The 27854-nt window shown below is 40.7% G+C and overlaps 1 protein-coding gene across 3 annotated transcripts in view; it reads left to right on the plus strand.

The window, feature by feature from the left end:
- Nucleotides 1-15116: 15116 nt before the first annotated feature.
- PDE5A (phosphodiesterase 5A) overlaps nucleotides 15117-27854 on the plus strand; it is a 141510-nt gene continuing 128772 nt past the window's right edge. For 2 of the 3 annotated variants that reach the window (XR_003606763.2, XM_028087393.2), the window contains exon 1: nucleotides 15117-15523. Coding sequence is in view for 1 of the 3 variants with exons in the window: in XM_028087393.2 (XP_027943194.1) it covers nucleotides 15402-15523 (122 nt within the window). In the remaining 2 variants the exon portion in view is untranslated. Of the gene's footprint in view, nucleotides 15524-16037; nucleotides 16097-27854 lie in introns of those variants that run through there. The other variant, XM_028087395.2, reaches the window with a different exon arrangement.

Here is a 27854-nt window from a genome sequence, read left to right on the forward strand (position 1 = left end):
GGAAAAAAGCTTGAGCAGGCAAGGTGAGAAAGATTTCCAAAGGCATTAGGAAATATTATTTTCTAAATGTAACTCTCAATGAATGTTTGAGTGATAATCATTATCACTATCCCTGTTTTGCCATTTGTTTTACAACTAGACTTTTTTTATGGTTAGTGACTAGGTTTTCTTTACTGTAAATAAAGCAGTTAGGATACTGTCTCAACTATTAGTTCATTTTCCAGTTGGAAAATAGTTACTATATGATCAGTTGGGGACAATACTGTGATTTTATGTGAACAAATTCTGAGCAACAAAGCAGATATCTTGCTACTTATTCAATTTTTTAAAAAACAATAGAACTAGTTTTTTGCATAATACATAAATACAAAGCAAATGCAAAATACAAAGAAGAAATATCTCTGAGACTACAAAAGTCAATCCTCTAGCTTACATAAGAACTGGGTTTGTTTTAACCCCTTTACTCCAAATAAATGTGTCATAAATACTAGTTAGGAAGGAAAACAGGAAACTTAAAAAAAAATCTCTCTTTACAGGAAAAGTAAATGCTGTTTTTTTAACAGTTTATAATTTGATTATAGGTGATAAATAATCATTTAACAAATAAAACCATTTAAGATTTTAAAGTAAATTTGGGCCTTATTTTATATACAAGAGCATATTTATTCAAGTCACAAGCATGCTTTTGAAATTTGAGTGTGACTAAAATGATAATTCATAAGTTGCTAATTATTCTTCCCTTCTAGGTCTTTAAACCAAATGGACACATTATTTTAGGTTAATTGTTTGCGGTAGTCTCAATTTGAAACACTACATTGATAGTTCTGTGATAATTTAAATTCAGAATGGTTTTTAAAAATTATGTATACTACGATCATCTACTCAAGTGTCAAATGTTCTTTTTCTGGTAAGAAGCAGCATTACAACTTGAAACAAATTGTAATGGCTCTGATTCTACTGATTCTCTTTAAATGTGCCTAAAAATTTATGGCCTTTTCTTTTTTTTTTTTTAAAGATTTTATTTATTTATTTGAGAGAGAGAGAATGAGAGATAGAGAGCACGAGAGGGAAGAGGGTCAGAGGGAGAAGCAGACTCCCTGCTGAGCAGGGAGCCCGATGCGGGACTCAATCCCGGAACTCCAGGACCATGACCTGAGCCGAAGGCAGTCGCTTAACCAACTGAGCCACCCAGGCGCCCTGGCCTTTTCTTAATTTGTTGGATTTTAAAAACCTGTTAAGTTTTTTTCATTCAAATCATTTTGCGTGGTGTTAAAAATATGCAAAAGTTCTACAGCACTCCGTACCTAAATTACATACCCGTCTTCACTCTTCACTGTCCTTTGCCAGGTAAATTATTACTTGGGTTTCTTGCTATCACAGGAAATGTATAATTTCACAAAACACGCAACGTACAGTGTCAGGGAACAAAAACTGATGACTTCAGATGAACGGGCATGCTAGAATTGGCAAGTTTTTTTAACCAATGGAGTCTTGAGGGGGTGTGTATATGGCTCTGCAGGCCTCTAAGTATAGACTTCTCGGTTTGCAACAGTCTCATCATTTTGATCACGTAAGCAAGGACTGTCTTTCTTACTGCTTTTATTGACTCAAACCAGAATTATATTTATAGCAGAACTGTTGATGAGCATAAAATGTTGATGGTTTATAGATCAGCATACTTTCAGCTGTAAATGACAGAAAACCCAACTCAAACTAGTTAGACAATCAGATACTCGTGGGCACAATTCACTAGGAGAGAAGGAGGGGAGGCCTTCGAGGGGACAGTCCTGCAGCACTAGAAGTCTTTTCCCGCTTTAAATAGAAGCTTCCTCTTCAAAGTACTAGCACAGTAGCAAAATCGCTGCAGAAGAATGATGGTAATGTCTAGAGGAGCATCACTCTGAGAATCTCTCTCATTGTGAAGATGGGTCCTTCTTAGATGTCCCTTGAGAAACTCTCCTCACATTAATTGGATCATAGGTCATCTCCAGCACCCGTGGCTTGTTCTAGGGATATGGCGTTAGCCTGAAATGTAACAGCCACCCCTGGGCTGAGTAGTGAGCTCGGGTTCTCCTGAGGCCCATGGGAGGTGTGAGGAAGAGGAAGACGCTTGAATAAGGTCTGGGTACTATTGGAAAGAAGAGAGAAATGAATGCTCGTGGGCAGCAGAAATGTCTATTTCAAAGGGTGGTGGGTGATCATATATAAAATATAGCCCGTCCAAAAATCAAAACCAAATAAAAACGTTGAAAGGGCACTACTCTTCCTTAGGTAAAGAATGTTTATTTTGTAATTTTAGAATTATTCAGTCAAGAGACTTTTTGCAATCCTGTCTTTCAAATTCATGGTATGTTTCAACCTTTTTGCCAAAAGGAGTTATATACCAGGTTGTTCATTCTGTAGCTACTATTTTTAAAATCAGGCTGTAACTTTGGAAATGGTATCAAACATTTTCTTTCCCATTTGTAACTGCATTTCAGATCATGTTTTTGCTAACCTTTCATTCAACCAAACTTTAATGAGCACTTCTCAATTTAAAGCACGGTGCTAGGTGCTCTTTATCCATCTATCATAAGCTATTGGTATATGTATAGTTTAGGGAATTGGTGAAGGAGGTAAAGTTTATGGGGGAAATACTGGGCTAGCTGCTGATAGAATTTGTTTGGATTGATTATTTGAAACAAAATAAGAGATATGTAAACTGTTGTTATATTACAGCTTATATTTTTATCTTGATTTTATTGCTAGACTAAATGCATTCAAGCATCCTGCTAACATTCATGCTTCACTTGCCACTTGGTTAGAGATCCATCCTTTATAGCTACCTGGAAGAAATTCCTGAACCCTATGCACATATTTCCTCATTTATAAAATAGAAATAAAATCTACCACACTGAATTGTGGGAAGATTTAAATGAGATGAGCTATGTAAAATCATAATGTGTGATATAAAGTAGACCCTCCATAAAGGTTAAGCAACTTTTGGAAAATGTTCATTGATGGAATCTCCCAATTAAAGAGGCTGACGTTATAAGAAGATGAGGCATATAAATGCAATTCCTTTAATTTTATAGGATTGCAAGATTATTTGTTTTTAGAGCAAGAATAAAGAATATAGAAAATGGGGGAAAAAAGGAATATAGAAATTGGTGTAGTTTAGTTTCAAATTCCCAAAAATACATAAGGAGGAAACTAGAAATTTTTTTTGCTTTTTAGTTTTTCAACAGAACACAAACATGTATATCCAGTGTGATCTGCTCCATAAACCTAGATAATAAAAATTTATGCATATCTCTTATTTTGTTTCATTTAATCCAATCAGTAAAAACAAAACATTAGCAGAGAGCCCAGTATATCCCTTTAAACTCCACCCACTTCTCCCCAGAATTTCTTTATCCAGTAAGTTACTAAATAATGTGTGATTAGACGGCAGTATGGTCAAAGGCATGATTTGAACATGAAACTCAAAACTTGCCATTCCCATGGTCTATCCTGAGTCTCTTCTATTTGCTGCTGGGCCTCACTGAAACTCAGGCATCAAGATACTCTTTATAATTCTCTGCTTGGGTTCAAGGCTGTCTACTTTTTGAAGGACAAACTGCCATGTAGGTTAAACTACTTCATTTGGGCAACCAGGTTGAGAGTGCCATGAGCTATATAGTAAGTAACATGCCTACCTCAAACGTTTTACTGACCTTATATTTTTATCTTGGCTCACCCCTGAACAACCAAAAAAAAAAAAAAAGGCTTGATCAAGTCTAATAGTCCTAACTCAAAAAATAGTCAACCATAAAACAATTCAGCAACATTTTCCATTATCTAATGTATTTATTCATTTGCAACTTTACTGGAAAGTACCCAAAATATTGGGTTGAACTATATGAAATTGCCAATGTTTCCAATTTTTTAACCTACAAAATGGTAGTTTCATATGATACATCATAATATAAAGTCTGTCAATGGTGACATTACAAATTCCAGCAGCATTCACCTGAAGTTCTATAAGGGACAACTGGTGACCCTCCAAAACATACTCTTCACTCCCCACCATTTACCACCAGTCATACTTTGATGTGTTGGATATCTTCTGTTTGTCTGTCCAGGCTCATCCTCTACCTTTCTCACCATCGCTCTACTCTGTGGTCCTGGGAGGCTGGCCTATATGAACTGGTCTGGCCATATGGCATCGAGTTGGGTTAGATAAGCAGTTCAGAGGGCAGGAGGACAATGAGTCAGGAGTATTTATTCACCTTCTTTGTACTCCACCAATTCATCCTTGGTTATCTGCATTCCTTCCTAAAGGCCATAGCTCTTGTCAGACACTCTACAAATAGCTCCCCTCAGGGTTCTGGTAACTTCTCCCTTTCTTTCAGTCCTGGGAGAGATAAAGGCTCTCTGCTGTTGCTAGTCCTGGGGTTCTACATAATCCCTTATTTTTTATTTCTTTAAACACTCCCCACATTTTTATAATAATCCCTTTACCCCATTTGAGCTTGCCCTCTGCTTTCTTCAGAAAGCCTGGCTGAAACAAACAATCATTTAAGCTAGGTTTTCCAAAATAGTAACTCCCACACATGAAACCATATTTCATTTGTGGGGAACATTTCCTCTCGGCACCCCTGGAGCCAGATGGAGGGTGAACAGTATTTCAGGCTGCAAACACAGCCAGGCCCACACGGGACTCAATGACTCTTCAGATGATTCCAACCCCAGCCTACACATCTTCCACCTGAGACTCCAGATATGGCAGATTAGAGATGCTGTTGGCCCCTCTCTGAATCCCTGACCCACAGAAACCGTAAGACATAAACACCTAGCGCTGCTCTAACCCACTGCATTTTGAGGTGATTTGGTACACAGCGGCGGGTAACTACTACACTTGTCCTCTCTGGTGTTTGTGCTCTCGGGAGCTCCCAGTCTGTTTCCCCTGCTCACTCTCCATCATCTCTTGATGCCTGTGGGAAGAGGCGGTCCCGACAATCACGGAGCCCAGTCACAGAGCAGACCACCCCGGGCAACTCATTTCTCCTTTTTCTAAGCCTTTCCTGGCAAGACTTAACAGTGTAACACAGGGGTAAAGAGCACACACTCTACAGCCGACTCTTGTGGTTTCCAGTGCTAGTTCTAGTTCACTAGCTGTGAGCCCTTGGGCCAGTTAGGGAACTTCGACATCCCCTGGTTTCTTCCTCTGTAAAATAGTGATAATAACCCAGTGCTGATAGGGTTATTAGGAGGGTTAAATGAGTCATTATTTGTAAAGGTCTTAGAAGAGTGTCTGGAGGGGCGCATGGGTGGCTCGGTTGGTTAAGCGTCTGCCTTTGGCTCAAGCCATGATCTCAGGGTTCTGGGATCGATCCCGGGGTGGGGCTCCCTGCTCAGCGGGGAGTCTGTTTCTCCCTCTCCCTCTCCCACCTGCTCACGTGAGCGTGCTCTCTCTCTCTCTCAAATAAATAAAATCTTAAAAAAAAAAAAGAAGAGTGCCTGGAATATAGAAAGTGTAATATATAAATGCTTGTTAAATAAAATAATGCAGTCTGCTAGAGAATAACCGCTTCCCTCCCAAACAAAGCAAAAGGGTAAGACTTGCTGAATCCAGAAAACCTTAAGGATGGCCTTAAAAACTTAGTCTTTTCTAAACTATTTCATTAAGGGTAGCACACTAATTACTTGATATAAGTATATAAACATACCGTTTTGCTAGGCAAATTTTTCTGTGGCTATCTGAAGTATGATCCTGAATCTCCTTCCATAGAGTGTAGCTTTCTACCCTGCTCCTCAATATGTCCTGAGATAATGTATAGCAGGTCTGGCATGTGAGCTGAGATTCCAACAAGAAACAGACCACACACTTAAACTGGGTAATTCAGGAGAGTTTAATTAAGGGACTACTTTTAAAAGATGAGCAAGATTTAAGAAAGCCAAGAACAAAGGCTATTAGAGTTAGCCATAGCAGGGACCCATTACCTCCGATAGGCTAGAAGGCCTGAGTAGCTATATGGAGAGGACTGCCTTGAAGAGACTCTGCAGAGGAACACGGCCAACCAGGGATGACACAGCTGGGAGGTTACCAGGTGTCTGGTTATTTACTGCTGTGTAACAACACACCCCCAAACTTACTAGTGTAAAACAATAATGATGTGTTATGCTCACCATTTTGTGGGTCAGGAACCCTGGCAGGGCATAGCAGAGATAGATTTTTTTCCACTTCACAATGCCTGGAGCCTCAGCCTCCAGGCCAGGGTGGTTTGAACAGCTGGAAATGTCTGGAACAGCTCAGCGGGGGTCAGATGTTTGGGGTCTCAGTTCTGCTATTGGCTGGGTTTCTTGATTCTTCACATACTGTATCTACTGGGGTTGCAATGTCCTCCAAGTTGGTGTCTTCACTCACATAACTGCCTGGAAAAGCTGGAACAGCTGGGCAATGGCTGGCATTGCTCTCTCTCCATGGGGTCTCTCCCTATGCAATCTCAGTTCGTCAGATTTCTTACACTGTATCTCAGAGCTCCAAGAGTGAATGCTCCAGGAGACCTGGGGAGATGGGAGCTGCGAGACTTCTTATAATGACCTAGCCTCAGAAGTCCCAAAATGTCACTGCCCTGCATTCAGTTGTTTAAGCAAATCACTTGGGCCAGTCCCAATGAAAGGGGAGAGGAGAATGGGACTCTACCTTTCAGTGGCAGAAGTAGCAAAAAATTTCCCACCATGTTTAGTCCATCGTATCAGGTTAATAAAAATTCTGAGCTCATTCTCCTCCTACCCCATCATTTGTTACTGATGCTCCCCCTTAAACAAGGCAACCACTGGCCAGAGGGCAAAGGACCTTGCTGATGCAGTTTTTATAGGTCAGCTTCCCAGGAACATAGATCTGGAGGGACAATCAGAAGATATTCAATATGTCCAATGACTCTCCAAATGCTCACTGCTTCCTCTACAGCTTTCAAGCACTGTGTCAGAGCTCTGTATGCGTATGCTCTTAAGGATATAGGCATGGGGCGCCTGGGTGGCTCAGTTGGTTAAGCGACTGCCTTCGGCTCAGGTCATGATCCTGGAGTCCCGGGATCGAGTCCCACATCGGGCTCCCTGCTCAGCGGGGAGTCTGCTTCTCCCTCTGACCCTCTTCCCTCTCGTGCTCTCTATCTCTCAGTGTCTCTCAAATAAATAAATAAAAAATCTTTAAAAAAAAAAAAAGGATATAGGCATGATCATGAGGACACAGAGAATGGTGTAAGCCCTCCATTACCTACATTTGTAACTCTCACTCTGGTACCTTTTACAATTGCAGTTTTAATCAGTGTTCAAACAGAGTTTTCACTTGGACTAAAATTTCATTTCCAGAATACTCCCTCCATTCCTGGTACATCAATTCTTCAAAGCCTACAGGAAAAATGGCCTTATCTTTGGTTGGAATCCCCTCATTGAAATATTCTTGCAAGTGATTCTTACACTAGGGCGGCTGGCGACATGTCAGTATGTGCTAGTATACTGAGGCTTGGGGTGCAGTGTGTTTACATCCCAAGAGTCTAGCAACATTAGACCTGTGCCTGTCCTCGTCCATTACAAAGTTTGCTTTTTTAAAACAATTTTTGGTGGTTAGAGGGCAGGGAATGGTAGAGTTTCGGGTGAAGGCTTAAAAATCATGCCCTACATCCTCTTTACTTTTTTGTTTATCTTGGAAATCAAATAGTTAATACCTTCTTCAGCAAACACTAGTAAAGTAGCATTTGCCTTATATTTCTTCCAGAAACTTCCTGCTAACCATTGAATATCTGTCCAGTGATCGTCAAACATTTTGCAGTCTCATTTTAAACTGAGTCTCATGACTGTTTTCTGGATTCCCCAAATCAGGAAAAGCTTGTTTCACTTGAACTAGCCACATATTTCTGATGACAGGTGACGTAGGACGCATTCATATCAGGACTCCATGACTGGCTGAAAAGAGAGAATTACAAAATGAATTAGTAACCCCAAAGAGGGAGAGCTGATTTCAGAGGATAGATTTTCAGTAAGTTTTAGATAACGTGCTGGATTTGGGAGAAAGGAGTCTGATGGGAAGATGAAGCTAGAAGTCCCTTCATATAGTTATTCTCTCAGTAAGAATTATTATAAGAGCTCAGAGTGCCTGGTCCAAGAATTAGTAAGAGCTCAGAGTGCCTGGGTGGCTCAGTTGGTTAAGTGTCTGACTCTTGCTTTCAGCTCAGGTCATGACCTCAGGACCCAGGGTCGTGGGATCGAGCCCCATGTCGGGCTCCCCGCTCAACAGGGAGTCTGCTTGAGATTCTCTTGCTCCATCTCCCTATGCCCCAACCCCTGGCTCTCTCTCTCTCTCTCTCAAATAAATAAATCTTTAAAAAAAAAAGAATTATTGAGCTCTGTGTGCGGGGCACTCTAATTACTACGGTGTATTTATTATATCACTTAATAGTCACAACAATGCTATGTGGGTTGCTGCTAGTCCTGTTGCAGGTAAGGAAACTGAGGCATGCAGGGAGTAGCTGAGTAAATTGCCTGTGGTCACCCAGCTAGCAAATGTAAAAGATAATACAAATTTCCAATCTAAAGAACAAAAACCAGTCCCATTACTTTATAAACATTTCTCATTTTACTAAAAAAAAAAAAAATGTATTTCCCATCCAACCATAGGAGGAGTGATTTTGGCTGTTTAAAATATACAAAGAAACAAATTCCTTCTCATCAGAAAATAAACAAACCAAAATATTGTCACTAGTGAAGAGACACAAGAAGACTAATGCAGACTCTGAAAGCATTCCAAAGAGAAATTTACCAAAATGTTTTTAGCAATGGCAGCACAGTTTATAAAAATATATAGCCTTCCAAGGTTACTACTGCAAAGAGAAAATCACTGGCACTGATAAATTCTAGAGTTTTAAAACATTATTGAAACATTTGTCAGATCCCTAGCCCGAATATAAAAGAGATTATGCAGGCCTGACTTTCATGCTGGAATAGCTTGTGCGAAGCTTCTAATTGATGCACTCAGTGATTTCATCAGCGGAGAAGAATGAAAACAAATGAACTTGAAGGAATTGGGGCCTGTTCTATGGATGTAGTTTCTTCTTTCTATTGATTTATTGATTAAGCGTCTTGGGACTGCAATTATTTAAAGAACATTTTCTGTGAGCCTAGCTGGAAAATTTTATCCTGCAGCTTCTAGATTTGAATGGCTGCAAGTTACTCCCTTTCAATATATTGCTAATTTCCCTGTAAGAAAAGAATGGGAAAACTGAATCACTGTGACTATCTGTAAGGAATGAACTTCTAGTTTAGATTTCTATACAGCCTTTGTTTATTTGAAAAATGTAGCATTTTCAATGCATGGATTGAATTTGAGTGAAAAATTTTGCACAATTTATAGTATACCTAATTTTGAGTTTTGTTAAATTGATTTTATTAAATTATAAAATGTTGATTAAAAAAAAAGAATTAGTTCAAAGAAGTTTACCCAAAAGCTACTCCTAAAAGATGAAAATTATCACCATTCATGAGGTTCCTTCTTTTTCTCTGGCTTGATAATTAAATCACACTTTTCCTTACATACTTGGGAGAAGGCAGGCTCCACAATGGTGTCTACAAAAAGACATGAGATTTTTAAAATGGGACTGTCCACATCAACTGAAAATTTTTTACCTATAATTTATATATTTTTCAAAAGACAAGTGATTCTCTAGACTAGAAATTCAAGATCAATAAATCTGTTTCTCTAGATTTTCTTTTAAAAATACACATTTTTGTTCCTTTAACTTTTAAAGAGTCTATTTTAAACGACCTACTTTTAAACTGGTTTTTAGTTAAGTGTGTCACACCTGGATGTAGTTGACTTAAAAGTGTTTCAGTCCTTGCTATTTCTTTCTAAACTAATTATTTTATTTTTAGTCATTCTGACTAGTGCAGGATAGTTTCTCTAGAGAATGGAATCTCTCTTTTAATAGGAAAGTGGATGAGAAGAGCATAGATATGTCCTAGGTCTGAGTGTTTATGATATATGTTATGTTTCTGTGAGCAGTTAATATTTTTCAGTGAAAACCACATAATTGCTCTGTTTAACATACTCTCCATATGCAGGTGAAAGGGCAGTGAGGAACCTGGAGAGCTCTTGAGGTCAATCTGTCTCTGATACAGGACTTCAAAGCATTATCAACAGATGGTTGTCCACCCCATTTGTAAAAGTCTCTAGGGAAAAATTCCACAGTTGTTTTTCATCATAAATCCATCTGTATCCCCGCCCTCTGTCAGGAAAGTGACTCTAGTATCTGTTCAAAATCCCTCCTGTTTTTATGGACATCCATTTCCTCTATGTGTGACCTTCACTGATACAAAAAACAGCTGCTCACCATCTTCTATGTCATGTCTTTTTACATGGATCAGACTTTGTATGTCAAACTGAATTCTGGGCTGCCACAAGAGACTTGGGTAGAAAACTCTATGTTTGATTTGGGAAAGAAAATTCTCTGTACTGATCGGAATAATTGCACCGTTACACAGCTTTATTATTCATAAGCTGGCTTGGTCTTTGAAATGGAAAATTATGATCTAATTTAAATTCACGCATTTAAGATATTAGACTGATCCCTCCCGTGCAACAGCTTGAAGTGTGTATTCCAACACCGTCCTCAGAAAACTATTTCACATGAGCCCAGGGCTGCTAAGAGTAAAAGGTGATTTTATTAAGTGTGATACGACTTCCGAAGACCACGAAAAGAAATAACCCTTCCTCAAAGATCAATTGCTAACATATTTACATACAATACACAAAAGTACTGCCAAAGTCATCTAAGAAAACTTTTTTTTCAAATCGCCCCCACAAATATCTACTGGACACATGCTACATCGCACTCACTGTGCTTTATGACACAGTGTTATTCTGGAAGGATTCCTGAGGTGGCCTCCGTGGATCGTTCTCCTGGTGTTCACACCCTGTTGTGATTCCCCTCCCCTGTGTGAAGGCAGAAGCTTGACTTGCTCCCAACAAACAGAAGAATATGGCAAAGGTGATGGGATGTATGTAATTATGCGTATATGATTGCATGGTTATGTACATAAGATTATAGTCCCGTCTCGCTGGGGTCTCTCTCCCTTGCTAGCTCCGAGGAAGCAGGCAGTCACATTGGGATAATGAAGGCAAGGAAACGAAGGTGGCTTCTTGAGGCAAAGGGGGGCTCCCAGCCAACAGCCTGTTAGGGTCTCCAGCCAGAACTCAGCAAGAAAAAGAATCCTTCGGTTCTACAACTACAAAGAATTGGATTCTGCCAACAGCCTGAGTGCACTTGGAAGCAGATCCTTCTCCCATCCACCCTCAGACAAGGCAGCTCTGGCTGCCGCCTGACTGCCGTGTGAGACCTCCCCTGAGCAGAAGACACAGTTTAGCGGAGCCTAGACATCTTATTCACAAAATCTGGGAGATGACAAATGTGCGTTGCTTCAAGCCACTAAAATTGTGGTGATATTGTTACAAAATAGTAAATAACTAGGTCCTCGGTCTTTTTTGTCTTTCTTGACCTTGAAATCTTGGAAGCATACAGGCCAGTTATTTTGTACAAAGTGCCTCAAACTGGGTGTGTTTGTTTGGAAATCCCTCAATCCGATCCTCATGATTAGATTTAGATTCAGGAATAACATAGAAGTGATGTTGTGTCCTTCTCAGAATATCCTATTTAGAGGTGTATATGCTTGGTTTGTCCCAATATAAGTGATATTAAATTGATCACTTGGTTAAAAAGGTATCCATAAGTTCTCTCCATTGTAAAGATACTATTTCCCCATGATGACTAATAAAAAACTTATAAGGAGATACCCCATTCATCATCAAACTCTCACTGATTAGTTTTAGTAACCATTAATGATTCTCTTACTACATAATTCCTTTTGTATTTATTAGTTAGCATTCTACCGTAAGGAACATTCTCTTCTTTCCTATTTACTTACTTACCTAGTGATTTATTTATACCAGAGTGAAATTACAGTTTCTTATTTTAGTCAGCTGTTAAAATTTGTTACTATTACTGTATCCCAATTTTGATATTTAAATTGCTCTAGATTTGTCCATTGGAAGCTCCCTGCAGATATATCCTCTGTCCTTCTGATATATCGCCATCATTTCAAGCCTTTCTAATTTTCTAGCAAAACAAGATTTTCCAGGCTTATCTTATACTTTCTGTGTCCTAGACCTGGAATTTCTTCTCCAAAGACTTCTGATTCCTTTTAAAGTGAAGAATGGTATTTAGAAACCAAAATCTGGGTACTAACTGTACTCATTGCTACTGAAATGTCATTGCTTCTAGTACTTCTCATGGACGTCCATTTCCATGACAGAGCTGAAGTAGGTACAGAGATACATTCAACAAAATATGTGTAAGACAAATATACTAAAAACTACATTACTGGGAGAAATTTTAAAAGGCAAATAAATGGACAAATCTACTATGTTCATGGATTATAGGACTCATTATTATTAAGATGTCAGTTATGAAAATGTCTTAGCATCTTACAAGGCTGCAAGTCTATACATTGGCTGGGATTGTGGTCATATCTGGGGCTCGAATGGGGAAATATCCACTTCTGTGCTCACACAGGTTGTTAGCAGAATTTAGCTCCTTGTATTTGTAAGACTGAGGGATTCATTCTCTTGCTGACTGGAACTCCTTGTAGGCTGTCAGCTGCAGGGTACCCTCAGCTCTTAGAAACTGCCTGCATTTCTGCATCATGTGGGATTTCTCCCCGTGATACAACTCACACCCACACACAACCCCACATATTTAATTTTTAACCTCCAATTCCATTTCAACATCACAATGTACCTTCTAGTCTTCCCCCTTCAATCGTGAGAAACCTGGATCCCATTATAAGTGCAAATATATTAATTTTCTCAAGCCTGGAATACACTAGAAGGTTGCAAGGGGGACAGAATATACTGTATGGTATTTGAATAAAAAAAAAAGCAGGTCAGGAAAGATTTCATGACTCATAATTCACATTTCTTTTTTGGGAATTTGATCAACGTAGATTTAGTTTTTTCTAGTTGTATGATCAAAACCTCAACAGTAGAGGTAGGTAAAAGTCAAATCATGCAGAACTTTGTAAGCCACATTAGAGTTTGGGTTTTATTCTAGTACAATGGGAATTGGAGGCCTCTCTGTTAGGCCTCCATTGCACGTTTGTTTATTGTAAATAGCATTAACAGCATTTTTAAAGTTATTTCCTGATAATGTTTATTATTTACTCAATCTTCAATTCATTCTAAAACAAGGTTGGAGATGCTTAGGGCAATCCATACCAGTAAGTTAAGCATTAAACAATCTATCAAATAAGGATAAAAAATAAAATGGAGCTGGGAAACAAGAGGTCGGGGTGAGGTCAGCTTTAAGAACTTTAAAGTTAGAGGTTTGTTACAAATTTTATCTGAGATCTCTGGAGACTAGAACAGTTTGAAATAACTCATCCTCCAAACCACTGTGATATGCTCACTTCACATAACCGGCCTTCACAGGAACCCCCAATCTGCCATGTATACCACACAGAATTCAGACTCGCTAATGGCAGAATCCATGGATTGTTTTTCTTGCAGTAAGTTTTCAGAAAACTCTCTGGTTTCTGATAATTAACCCTTTCAGGTTAAGAGAAAAATGGACAGTTACATAGTGCTTGTTTATTTAATCAAGGCAGCCAACTGAAGCAAACAATTCAAGCCACAAATTCACTTCATTTTTTGTAGGAAAGTATAATTTTAAATTATAACTGACCCTCTGTTAGGAGAAATGCATGGATTTCCACAGGGAAAAACTGAGCTCTGAGGACAAAGTCTCGAGTTCACGAGCACTGTAATCACACATCAGGATCATAGAACTCGCATTTTAAAATCTGATGTAATTTATTGCACATTATTTCACATTCTACGGCTTTGCTTACTTTTTGTTGGTTTGTGGTTACTTGCATACCTCAGTAAAGTTTCAGAAAAACTATAATTATAGAAGGACAATTATTTAATGCAGGAAGGATAAACCATTGCATTGGGGGATTGGAAGACATTTTTTAAAGTTCTTATATTATCAATTTAATTATGCATTTCTATGTAGTAATACTCATTCTATGAGTAATGTCTAACATTCTTGCCAAGAATATTTTGAAAGGACTTTGTTAAAAGTATGTCGGCTAAATCACTATGGGTATATCACTGCTAATGGTGTCGTTCACACGTTGTGAAACATACAACTCCAGATTTAATTCTGCCCCCAAATTAGGTCATTGCAAAATACCGTATTAAAACTGCAAATTGCGGGACAAGGAGATGGAGATGAGAACAAAGCAAAAGGAAGACACCAATTCCTTTTTGTAAAGCATGATTGGGATAGGACAAAATAGAGTAGGAAAGCTGAGCCCTTTGAAACGGATACTTTTTTGTGGGGTGTGTGTTAATTCCATTTAAACATAAATGACTAATAAAACTTGGGCTAACCAGTCTGATCTGTACTGTCCCCGGATAGCGCCTGTGCCCTCTAACCTAACTGTACAGAGAGGTGCCCTTGTCTTCTGACTTCATACACAAACCATGATGATTATTTCAGTTTTACCTTTCCCTTTTCCCAGAAAATCTTGTTCAGTCATAAAAAGGGAATGTTTGATGCAAAGACGCCTAATTTATAATTATTTGTGGTTATTAACAACATAGTAATTACGGGAATGCCTTTGCTGGAAGTTACCCACCAGGACCCGCAAATCCGTAGCACACACCCCCGAGCTGCCTGGGCTCCGAGGAAGGTCGATCCCTGCACCTTCCAGACCCAAGCCCTGGGTTGGAGGAAAGCGAGGCCGGACGGTCACTGTTCACTCAGGCCTGAGAAAAGTCGCCAGGGTAGCAGCACCTCTTTCCTTTCGGTGGCAAATTCCCCTAACTCCAGCTTTCAGGACTTTGGATGGGCGCACACATCGCGACTCTCCCTTTCTTACTGTGGGTCACTCTGCGAACACACCCACAGTCACCTCTGCGTGCTCCCCTGGAACCCACTCAGCACACAGCGCACCCCAGCGGCGGAGTGGCCTCCTTCCAGCCGTGGCCACTTAGCTTCCGGAGAGCTGGCCAGTTGCCTCCGCCGCCGCCTTGGAATCTGGGGACCCGACAGACTGCGAGACCCAGTCTCCGCCCGACCCCAGGGAGGACGCGCGGCTGCTGCGCCTGCCCCACCCGCCACACCTGGGAGCGGTGAGCACCAGGAGAGGCGGGGCGCGGCAAGAGGCTGGCCGGTTGCCGGAGCAGCTTCGCCGAAAGCCAGCCGGACTGGAGCAAGGCGGAGGGGGAGGGTCTCGGGGCAGAGTCGGGCTCCTCCGAGGGAGAGACCCCAGCTGGGGTGGAAAACGGCACAAACCAGCTGCACAGACGCTGGGCGCGGATCATGGAGCGGGCCAGCCCCGGCTCCGGGGGGTCGCAGCTGCAGGGGTACCAGAATTCCGTGGAAGCGTGGCTGGATGATCACTGGGACTTTACCTTCTCTTACTTTGTTAGGAAAGCCACCAGGTAAGACGAGGACCCCTGGAAGACCCACCCAGGGCGCTGAGAGTGACCTGGGGGATCATCTCTCTCCCTTACTGAATTTTCCTCTTCCTTTACCATTAAACGACCTCGGTTCCCAGGCCGTTTGCTTTTGAAGTAGGTCTTTGGTCCTGTTAGAGTGTAGAGACCTCGACTTTATGGCCAGGACAGTCGAAAAGCCCAAGCGTGGGATTCGATCCAACTTGCTCACAAAGTTCAATACAAAAATGTACATGCGGACCCCCCCCACACACACACACACACACCCCGGCTGCCTCGGTATTCCCTGAGAGCAAGATTATTTACATACATCCGCGCTCACGGGCCTTTCCCCAGCCCTTCTTTAGCCTCCTAGTCCCCCTAAATCTCCTTAGCGAAACCAAAACAGTTTTCGAGCCCCTTCCCTGAGGCTCCGGAAGCACCATTTCCAACTCGGTCCCAGCAGCTCCGCTCCTCCCCCGTCCCCCCTCGCCCTGGCCTTTGGCGGGGCGGGGAAGCCGGGGTAGGGACGAGACCACGAGGAGCCCAAAGGCAGCAACATGCCGGAATCTTCCCAGAGTAAGTGCTGTCGCTTTTTGCCCCTTTCCATTGCTTGGCCCGGCGCTTCCTTTCACTCTCTCTTGCTCCCAAGGCGGCGCCGCTGAAAGGGCTCCGCAGAGGGGTTCGCGGCGCGCACACAAAGGGCGCTGGGGAGGCGCGGCGCGACGCGACCCGACAGCGGGGGGCTGACGGGTCCCGCGCGGCCCCAGCCGACCCCAGAGGCCAGCTCCTCCTGGTCGAGAGCCAAGCGCCGGGGCGGCCGCTGTCGAGGGCGGGGAGGAGGGCGCCTGTCCTTTGGGAGGTGGCTGCCCGGGGGGCAGTTGGGGCGCACGTGGGAAATGCTCGCCGTAGAGTTGGGGAGGAACTGAGGCTGAAGCCGAGGAAGGAGGAACTGGAGCAGAGAGTGGAGGCGGGCGGATCCCCCGAAGCCTGAGGAGTTGGTGAGAAGCCGCTGGCGCGGGCAAAGGCCCCTCCACGCGGACTCAGGCTGACTCCAGGACGCGCCTCTTTGGAGAAGGGTCCCCTACCCGCCGCCGCCGCCTCCAGGCAACGGCCGTCGGGCAGCTGGCGCTGGCTGCCTTGGCCGCCAGGGAAGCGCACTCAAGGCGGTGATGGTGGAGTGGCCGGCCGGGGCACGGCGCTGGGCTCCCACCCGCCTGCGCTCGGTCTCCGCTCTGCCGGACGCTCCCCGCCAGGGGGCGGCGCAGCGCGGAGCGAGCGGGCGGCGGCGGGCGGCGGCGCGGTGGCGGGGTCGGTAAGGGAGCAGGCTTCGAGTGACCGCCTCACCTGGGCACGTCGTCGTCCCCCGGCGCCTCCCGGAGTCCAGAGTGCGGAGGCCGCATGGTCTGCACTTCGAACTTCCCATGTTTGCTATGTTGCCCTTTGGAGACAAAACAAGGTAGTCCCTTCAGCATCCCCCCCACTTCCCACTTTCCCTTGGGGGCGCGGGGCTGGGTGCTGGCTGGTGGTGCCCAGGGCACACCGGGGGGAGGGATGCTTCATTGAAAATGGACTGTCTGATATTTTTGTCTTCCTTTATTCTCTTACGGTGTATTACTTTGGGATTTTAGAAGGGGCTCTTTTTAAGGCTGTTTCTCCTTACGAGTTTGTGTAGATTTCATCACTTTCGGGGGTTTTGGACAGAGGCGATAGCTTAGGGCAAATCTTATCTCTTCTGTTTAATTACTCCGCCCTCCTTTTAAAGTCCTCTTGCCCGCTTTGGCTGTCTTCCTTCAAAATCTAAATCTGGAGCAACCAGAGGATAAACCCTGAAAAGAAAAGTGGTTTCTTTTCCAAGGACAGTTTCCTGCGAGTTTGGGGTGAGGCACTAAGGCCATCTAGATCTGGAATTATTGATTGTTGTGGGCCCCCAGTTTTCAAAGGTCACCTGCTACTCTGAGGCCATCTGTCCCTAGTTTCCTTTCACCCTTGCACGCTTCCACTTTTCTGCCCCCATTGAATGGGGAGTGGGCAGGAGAGCTGGGCTGATTTTTTTCAGTGTGTCAGGCTGTTCTTTGGAGATGTTCTGTAGGCAGATTATTAATGGTTGAAAGAAAAAAGTGATTTGTCTTATAAATCAACACCAATGTCCTCTTCTTTATTTCCTTCTCTCCTTTTAAAGACAGAAACTTGGGATACTTTGGTGATCCTTTTCAGCAGTCATACATAAGAACACTTCACTCAGAGCCTGCCAAATCTTTGAAAGTAACATTTTATTGGAAGTTAAATGGAAAGGGTTAAATTTAATTTTCTTTTCACATTACTTTTTCTTCCGAGTAGCACAGGATTAAAATCCTCATTTCTCAAAGTTACACTGTTCCATGTAAAATTTAGATCATCTGAAACTCTACATAAAGACTTTTTTAGTTACGGTTTTTATATTATAGTTGATGTTGACAATAGGCTGACCACTTTCTATGACATGTATGTGTGTATATATTCTTACATATTTCTATGAGTTTATGTTGAGTAAAAGTTGGAAAACGAAAGTGTAAAATATTTAAGAGTAGTACAGGCCCTCATTAAGTATAAAGTGCTGAAAGTTGTCAGTTTAAAGAATATGATCTAAGAGCTTGTGTGTAGTCAGAGAGGTTCCTGTTTGGGCTTATAGGTGGTGGCATTAACTGGAGATTTAAGATTGAGAGATTAGACAGTAGTTGATTATAAAAATTACAAACTTCTAAACCCAGTGTGATTCATATGGTTGTGGTAAAAACTTATTGCAGACATTTTTAACTTTACAGCTAGGATTTTTTTTCTTTTAACTAGAAGCTGTTACTTTGCTTTTATCCCTTTTGTTACACTCTGTGAGTGTAAAATGAGTACTGTATGTGATTCAGGACCCCATGAAACAGTTCTGTAGAAACATTTAACATGTTTTTATATTTAAAATAAATTTGGATTCACTTAGATTGGCCATCTGTGCCAGTAAACAGGCACGTTGATGCATGCTTTTTTATCCTATCCCCAAACTGAATGATCTGTACTCAGTAGTAGTCATTGAACAGAATGAAGGTTTCTGGCATCCCTAAATTCTCATTTAAATACCTGTGAATTTTGGTTGACCTTGAAAGCAGTTCGGCTGCTATATTACATTGTTTCCTATAACTACCTTCGAATACAGAGCTAAGAACCTCCAGAGCTAAGAACCTCGTTAAAAGCTACAAGCTTGGAGCATAGATGCTTTTTAGTAATCACAGCCTGTTTATGTGAATTTGAGTGTCAGTTGAACAATTCATAACATAATCTATTGGCATAAAAATTAATTTGAGACTAGTAAACTACAACATACGGAAACTCCCACCCTCAGCATTCTAGACAACTTTGCAGTTCTAGGGGCCTGAGATACTGTGTTAATTAAAGGCTCTAATCTTCATGCATTTGCAAATGAAGGCTTCCCGCTGCTAATGCCACTTTAACAGCTGTTGTTATTCTTGACAGCGTGTTAAAATAATGTTACCTTTCATTAGTTACTAGTCATTTCTGCCATTGTGGGTGATGTTTTAGATCATTTAGTAGGGGTAACGTGATTGACCTTTTATTGCTTTGTTTTGTACTAGGCAAAAGCTTGAGAATATTTGGCATATAATGGAAATAGGAGTTACTAATGAGGACAAGTTTTTATGACTGCTTGGATCAAAGTCCAGAAACAGAAGTTTTACACTTCCATGTAACTTTCTATGATAGACTTTTTATTTGACACTGCAAAACTGTGCTGAATTAGTTGACTTTCTGGGTCCTGTGTTTGAGATTTTTTTCGTTTTTCTTTCATATTTTTTTCTTATCTCTAAAAGCTGTAACATTTTTATTTGCAAGATATTTATATTAAAATCAGATGATGGATATAAAATAAGTATTGCCATTCACTTTTTAAAAATACTGTTTCTGTAATTACATAGGAATATAACTTTCAATTTTCAGACAAATGATTTGTTAAGCATATTTTATCAAGCTGTCGATAGTGTTGAAGATAATAAAACCCTGTGGTTATTGACTAAGTCTGACTTTAATATTATTTATAATATTTTTTATGATGGTAATTCTGATGCAGTAATGACCTTTTCTTTTTGTATTGTTTATACACAGGGTTCATATGGTCAGCTTTAAGCTGCTTTTTAGTGCCCTGAAACTACTCATGTGTATCAGATTCTTTCCTCCTAAAAGAAGCTGTAGAAGCCCCTATGATGATGTTTCTCGTTACCCTTCTATCGCTAGTGTTTCCAAGGTTTCAAATTCAGATCCATTTTAGAGTCTGCAATGCAAGGTCATGATTCCTAAAAATGTGGTAGAATTAATGCAGTGGCAATTATTCATAGATGGATATCTCAAAATAAATCTATTTGCTTAGCTAACAAAAACTTAAGTAGGCATATAGTACAATTCAGTAGCTTTTTTTCAGATCTGTGGAAATAGCCAATATTTTCATAAAATCATGTTTTCAACACCTCAAGTTGTACAATTTTTAGCATTTTGGATATGGTGTGCAACAAAATTTTCTTTTAAAGTAGTTCCACCTAAATATTTAAATATTTAAAATATCTGAAACTGGCTTTTAAGTTTTATAGGTAAAGTCTGTACCTTCATCCTTATCTGATTACAGAGAATGTCTTTCTAAGATACTCCCCTTCCTTTAGATTTGAAACACAAATTAACTTAGAACTTTGCTTGAACTTCCTAATGCATTTTAATAATGCTCAGGAAAGATTTCTTCCCTAATTGAAAAGGCTACACAGAACAGTTTGGTGTTTATTAGTTTATCCCCCAAACATTTTTCAACCTAATAATTTATTAAACCTGTACCTGTTATGTTGAGTGAGATTTGATCTTTGTTCTCAGAGCTGGTTGTAGGATGACAACCTCTTCCTAGGATGAAAGCCTTTGGTAAGGACTGTAGGGCAATTAAATAAATCATTGAGTTGATTGATCGTGGAGGGTTGAAAAATAACTAATTTCTGAATTTAGGATGCAGGCTAGCTACTGACTTTGCAGGACTTCCTATGAAATTAGTTTAGCTGGACAGATGTAGATCCAGTTGACCAGTGTTTACAGCTGATTGATGTGGTCTTGGAGATATCTGTTATATTAGGTTCTCAGTAAAAAGTGCCTGTGAGCTACATACCTAGGAATAGAAATTGAAGAAAGTCTTTCCAACATGAGTCATTCATTTGATATTTAGCTCTGTAATCTATTTACTGACTTGGTATTCCTATTTAATTTGAATTATTATATTTTTTTCATGATGTAAGTGCTTTATTCATTTTCTTTAATAGGTAGGAATTTATACTTACTGCTAACCAAATGTTGAAGGCAGGTAAAGAAAACTGAGTGTTAAGTTCTTAAGACTCATTTTGATAGGGGGCGCTTGCGTGGCTGAGATGGTTAAGCATCTGCCTCCAGCTCAGGTCATGATCTCAGGGTCCTGGGTTCGAGCCCTGCATCTGGCTCCCTGCTCTGTGGGGAGCCTGCTTCTCCCTCTGCCCCTTGAGTGCGCTCTTTTGCTTTCTTTCAAATAAATAAAGTATTTAATTTTGATATGTATTCTAAAAAATTTTTAAACAGCTCTTAAGGATATCTATTATTTCTCTGGTTTGTAGTTTGTACTGAACATGCTTTTTATTTTTTTATTTTTTTCCTTTAAATTTTTTTATTGTTATGTTAATCACCATACATTACATCATTAGTTTTTGATGTAGTGTTCCATGATTCATTGTTTGTGCATAACACCCAGTGCTCCATGCAGAACGTGCCCTCTTTAATACCCATCACCAGGTTAACCCACCCCCCTCCCCTCTAGAACCCTCAGTTTATTTTTCAGAGTCCATCGTCTCTCATGGTTCGTCTCCTCCTCCGATTCCCCCCCTTCATTCTTCACCTCCTGCTATCTTCTTTTTATTTCTTAACATATATTGCATTATTTGTTTCAGAGGTACAGATCTGTGATTCAACAGTCTTGCACAATTCACAGCGCTCACCATAGCACATACCCTCCCCAATGTCTATCACCCAGCCACCCCATCCCTCCCACCCCCCACCACTCCAGCAACCTTCAGTTTGTTTCCTGAGATTAAGAATTCCTCATATCAGTGAGGTCATATGATACATGTCTTTCTCTGATTGACTTATTTCACTCAGCATAACACCCTCCAGTTCCATCCACGTTGTTGCAAATGGCAAGATCTCATTCCTTTTGATGGCTGCATAATATTCCATTGTGTATATATATACCACATCTTCTTTATCTATTCATCTGTTGATGGACATCTGGGCTCTTTCCACAGTTTGGCTATTGTGGACATTGCTGCTAGAAACATCGGGGTGCATGTACCCCTCCGGATCCCTACATTTGTATCTTTGGGGTAAATACCCAGTAGTGCAATTGCTGGATCATAGGGTAGCTCTATTTTCAACTTTTTGAGGAACCTCCATACTGTTTTCCAGAGTGGTTGCACCAGCTTGCATTCCCACCAACAGTGTAGGAGGGTTCCCCTTTCTCCGCATCCCCGCCAACATCTGTAGTTTCTTGACTTGTTAATTTTAGCCATTCTGACTGGTGTGAGGTGAACATGCTTTTTAAAGTGTTATGTGCCATTGTTAGCTTCTGTATTCTTCAAGACTTTTCCCTTAACTGTGAATTTTAAAACCAACCTTTTGCAAATTATCTTCTCTGAATAATTTTATTAAATCTAAACTTGGGAGAAAAAAGATCCCCCCTCTAGTATCAGATCCCTAGTGATAACTGTAAAAAATAGCAATCATTATTTCTTCTCTCTGTTGAATACATATGCTGAGGTTGTAAGAAACGATCCTGATCTTGTATGCGGATGAAATAATTAAAACACACACACACACACACACACACACACAGAGGATTTTTGAATTTAGAGTTAGAGGGGATCATGTAATCCAGTGTTTCTCAGACTTAAGTAATGTTCCCCTGTTAAAGGAAGACATTCTTATTCATCTCTAGTATATTAGTTGGAAAGTGTTTGGTCATAAGTAACATAAACCCTACTTGAATTCATACAAAATTGACTTACAAGAGATTGTTTGGTTCTGAAATTCAGCTGATCAAATATTGTCAAGATTCTGCTTGTCTGTGTATCTTTTTAATCTGGCCTTCCTTCAGTCCATCCATCCATCCATTCTTCCTTCCTTCTTTCCTTCCTTCCATCCATTCATCCATCCACCCATCCATTTTGGGGCCCTGTGCTGTGTTGGTTTTATTCTGTACGCTTTCTTTATGTGATGGAAACTTTTTTTTTTAAGATTTTATTTATTTATTTGACAGAGAAAGCAACAGTGAGAGAGGGAACACAAGCAGAGGGAGTGGGAAAGGGAGAAGCAGGCTTCCCGTGGAGCAGGGAACCTGATGTAGGGCTCGATCCCAGGACCCTGGGATCATGACCTGAGCTGAAGGCAGACGCTTAACGACTGAGCCACCTAGGCGTCCCTGGCAGGTTCTTCAGGGCAACTTTCTGTGAGTCTCAAAATTCTGATGTTAGAGAAATACCTTGTTATTTGTGTCAGTCCTCGCAAAATTATGCTGGCTTTGCTTGGGTTATGTGTCTGCTCTGGACCAATCACTGTGTCCAGAAGAATAAGGTTCTCCAAGTACTTTGTTGGGGCAGGTAACCCATAATGTGAAATGCCTTTGGGGGAGAGGGAATTCCCAAAAGAAAATGATAGACACACCCACAAGTTCCAGATATCTACTATACCTAGTGTTGGACTTCCTTTTATTTAATGTTAGTTAAATGTGGAATTCTTAAGAGTAGGTATAATTTAATCATAATTACAGCATTTTTCCAATTGTAATACCAAAATAAATTTGTTAGTTAATTCTGAATAAGAATGATACATCTCCAGCCAGATGCAATTTGACAGCATTTATTAAATCACCTTTGCAGAGTGAATATGGCCCTGACTGCCCAATAAAGGGTCTGGTGAGGTCAGCTCACCTTTGCTACAGTTGCCCTAATGATGATTCACTTCTCCCACTGGGTCTGCTCAGTCACCAAGCTTTTATTCCTATAGCACAGCATACCAGCTTTTGGTTTGTAGTTGGTTTGAAAGGATATTTGCATATTAAATTTGTCTCTTTTATTTTCTCTTTATCCTAGAACCACTGAGCTGTAGTGTGATTGTAAACACAAATATAAACCTGCTAAAATTGCAGGACAGTGCTTGGTTTTAACGTGGTCATCCAGTCTTTTATTCTTTCACCTTTTTGTTTTGTTTTGTTTTAATCATCGTCAGTGTGAAAACGCAAAGTTAAGACATTTTCATAGAAAAATTACAGATCTTCAAAACGTACTTGTTTGGGAGTCTCAGGCCTTCTCATACCTCAGATTGAAAAATGCCAGTCTAGTGCAGTCTTCCCATATCTCAGCTACAAAACAAATCAGTTTACGTATTTACAGCATAGATGTCAGTTATTATGTTTTCTTTCAGATATAAGTATGTTTTCCTTTAAGGAACATTTTTCACACATGTGATTGTGAATGCATGGAAAATAACAGAACATGTCTCTTTCAACTTTCAGTCAAATTTGAACGTTAAACCATATGAAGCAATTCTGTATTTTATTTATGTTTTGTCCCAGTTAACTTCTCAGATGTTTTCATAGCTGGAGAAGACTTGGAAATAGTAAATAACTTTAGGCAGAGCATTCATTTCCTTTCCATGCCAGATCCAGGAGAAGTAATCACTGTAACCTCTGAGTAGAGATTATTCGAGGCTATCACTTGGAGGTGCTCCAAATCTCCCCAGTTTCACTTAATAGCCTATTATAGTATAGTCATCTTTTCTTCATCTAAACCAGTGCTTCTCAAAAGGGATGCTATTGGGGTGCCTGGGTGGCCCAGTTGGTTAAGTGTCCAGCTCTTGAATTCGGCTCAGGTCCTGATCTCAGGGTGGTGAGATCGAGCCCCACGTCAGCCTCAATTCTGGGCATGGAGCCTGCTTAAGATTCTCTCTCTCCAGGGCGCCTGGGTGGCTCAGTCGTTAAGAGTCTGCCTTTGGCTCAGGTCATGATCCCAGGGTCCTGAGATCGAGCCCCGCATCGGGCTCCCTTCTCCGCGGGAAGCCTGCTTCTCCCTCTCCCACTCCCCCTGCTTGTGTTCCCTCTCTAGCTGTGTCTCTCTCTGTCAAATAAATTAAAAAAAAAATCTTGAAAAAAAAAAAGATTCTCTCTCTCCCTCTCCCTCTGCCCCTCCCCCTCCTCTCTCTCTCCCTCCCAAAAAGAAAAGGGGGGGTTGCTATTAGCATTCGGTGGTGACCTTTTTATGTTGTTGTGAGAGGCTGTTCAACACATTGCAGGATGTTTAACGTCCCTGGGCCCTGGACATTAAATGCCAGAGCACCCCCATCATTATGCCCCTCATTTCCAAGTGCCCCCAAGGGCATATTACTACATACATACTGCTTGTGTTCTAATACTAAAAATATAGTATTTTGAACTATTTAATAGTTTTATATTTCATAATAATCTGTTTAATATTGATTTCTACTAATGGTGGTTAAGGACCCTAGGTAGGAAAAATCTTAGCTTCATCCCTAGAACTATCTCTTTAAAAGAGTATGATCTGGGGCACCTGGGTGGCTCAGTCGTTAAGTGTCTGCCTTCATCTCAGGTCATGGTCCCAGGGTCCTGGGATCCAGCCCCACATAGGGCTCCCTGCTCAGCAGGGGGCCTGCTTCTCCCTCCCCCACTCCCCCCGCTTGTGTTCCCTCTCTCACTGTGTCTCTCTCTGTCAAATAAAAAAATCTTTAAAAAACAAAACAAAACAAAAAGTATGACCTTAGGTGCTTTATCCGCCTTCTCTGTAAAATGGAGATAGCATTTACTTCATAGGGTTCTTAGGAAATTTAAAGGAGATAATGCATATTTCCTTCTCTTTTTTTAGAGTGAATTTCAGTAGTTTACTATTTTACCTTGAGAATCATCAGCGGCTTAAATATAATCACAGATTTTGATAGTCATTCTTTTAATCTGGTAAGTGGGAATTAGAACAAATGAACAGTGATTATATAGATTTTAAGAGACTGTATTTTTTACATGAAAATTAATGATTTGAATAGAACCATTTGTGGATTGTGTGAGGTACTTGAAAGGGAATTGGAATGGGAGTCCAGACCTCCCTGTGTTGTCCCCAGCTTTGGGATTGGCCCAAATTAATAACCCTGGGCTTTAAAAGTGGGAGAAGGCAGAGAAATTCATTAGTGAGTTTAAAACTCTCTCAACTCTAAGCATTCTTTTTTTTTTTTTTTTTAATTTATTTGAGAGAGAGAGAGAGCATAAGCAGGGGGAGCTGCAGAGGGAGAGGGAGAAGCTGACTCCCCGCTGAGTAGGGAGCCCAACACTGAGCTGATCCCAGACCCCCAGGATCTTGACCTCAGCCTCAGCGGAAGGCAGCTGTTTAACTGACTGAGCCACCCGGGCACCCCAGCTCTAAGCATTCTTGATTCTCACAAAGAGAACAAATTCTCGGATTGAAGTTTCTTTCTTTAACTACTTTCCAGATATGAGTAGTGGATCCAGGTCAAATTATGCAAACAGTGTAACTAAAACTATAAAACAAGGACCTAACAGCAGGAAAAATATCTAACATTTTATTTATTCTTTGTGAGTTATTTTTGTGTTTTTCCTACTGATAATTTTAGCAGATTTCCATATGAGTTTTTAACCATCCCTTTTCGGACAGGAAATTAGTACACTTTTCCTAATTCTGGTTTGAAAGTGATTAATTCACAGGACTTAGGAAAAAAAGCACTGGGGAGAAAGAAAAAAGGATGACAGTTTTAATAGTAAATATAAAAATATGGGAATGCATTGTGTTTTGTTCATTACTCAGGGCCTGCAACTTTTTACTTTATTTTATCTGAGGCACCCTGCTGATCTCCCCAAATGTTGCTACTCAAGGACTTGCTGCATAGCCCTCCAGGAAGCCCAGGCTTCAGCCTACTTAGAGAATTTCCTCAATTGAGCCCCTTAGGGTAGGAACTAAAACAGACCACTTTAGTCCCCAAATCTGTAGCAGTGTCAAAGTATTATTTTGTCTAGTATTAAAACCATACTCCGGTTTAGAATTATGATTATTATGAAATATTGCTGTGGTTTTCATTATAGGTAATTAGTTATGTATTTTCTCACATTTGTTGTCAGTTTTATTTCATCTTTGATGTTTTGAAAAAAAATCATCCCCAAATCTCTAATTTATTTTTGTAAAAAAATTAATTTTTAAGTAGTAATGGAAAAACAAGTTACGTTCTTGCATTTATTTTTCTCAACTAAATGTTCAGCTCTTTATTTTTATATATTTTTCAGAAAATTGTATCATGTAAGTGTAGTTATTAGTCTAGGGAGTCTTAATGTTTTTTTCAGTTCTAATTTGAGGAAATACTAATAAACCAACTATTTTTTTCATGTAAGTGTTTCTGTAGAGACATACATTACTGCTTTTAAACTAGGAGCTTTAAGAAGAAACAGTGCTAACATCTAGTTATTCTGTACAAGCCCACTGAATAAATTATTTTTATTTTTACAAAAAATCGCTTTTGGGGGCACCTGGATGACTCATTCAGTTAAGCGTCTGCCTTTGGTAGGTCATGATCTCGGGGTCCTGGGATCGAGCCGCACATTGGGCTCCCTGCTTGGCGGAGAGCCTGCTTCTCCCTCTCCCTCTGCCTGCAGCTCTGCCTACTTGTGCTCTCTGTCTTTGTTAAATAAATAAATAAAAATCTTTTTAAAAAAATTAAAAAGAATCACTTTTGAAAATACGCTCTATTTAATAATGTTTGATTATCTCAAAAATAATAACTATCATGTATTAAACATTATATTAGACATAGAGTGTGTGTGTCCCAGACTCTATGCTGTCAATTTATATGCATTATTTCCTTTAATTTTTTTAAAAGATTTATTTATTTATTTATTTATTTATTTATTTATTTATTTATTAGAGAGAGAGAGTGTGTGTGTGTGTGTGTGTGCACGGGCAGGGGGAGGGGCAGAAGGAGAGGGGGAGAGAGACAGATAGAATCCTCCAACAGATTCCTGGCTGAGCATGGAGTCCAACACAGGGCTCAATCGATCCCTAAGATCATGACCTGAGCCGAAATCAAGAGTCAGCTGCTTAACCAACTGAGCCACCCAGGAGCCCCTCCTTTAATTTTCTAAGAACCCGAGGAGGGTTTGTCATTATCTCCATTTTATGGAGAGAGTGAATAATGTACCTAAGGTTTTACTGTTAGAAAGAAAGTAGCTCTGGGGTTGAAG

This window comes from Eumetopias jubatus, unplaced genomic scaffold, assembly GCF_037043125.1.
Source record: "Eumetopias jubatus isolate StellerSeaLion01/CBP00866 unplaced genomic scaffold, mEumJub1_p1.0 scaffold_2, whole genome shotgun sequence".
NCBI classification, from domain to species: Eukaryota; Metazoa; Chordata; class Mammalia; order Carnivora; family Otariidae; genus Eumetopias; species Eumetopias jubatus.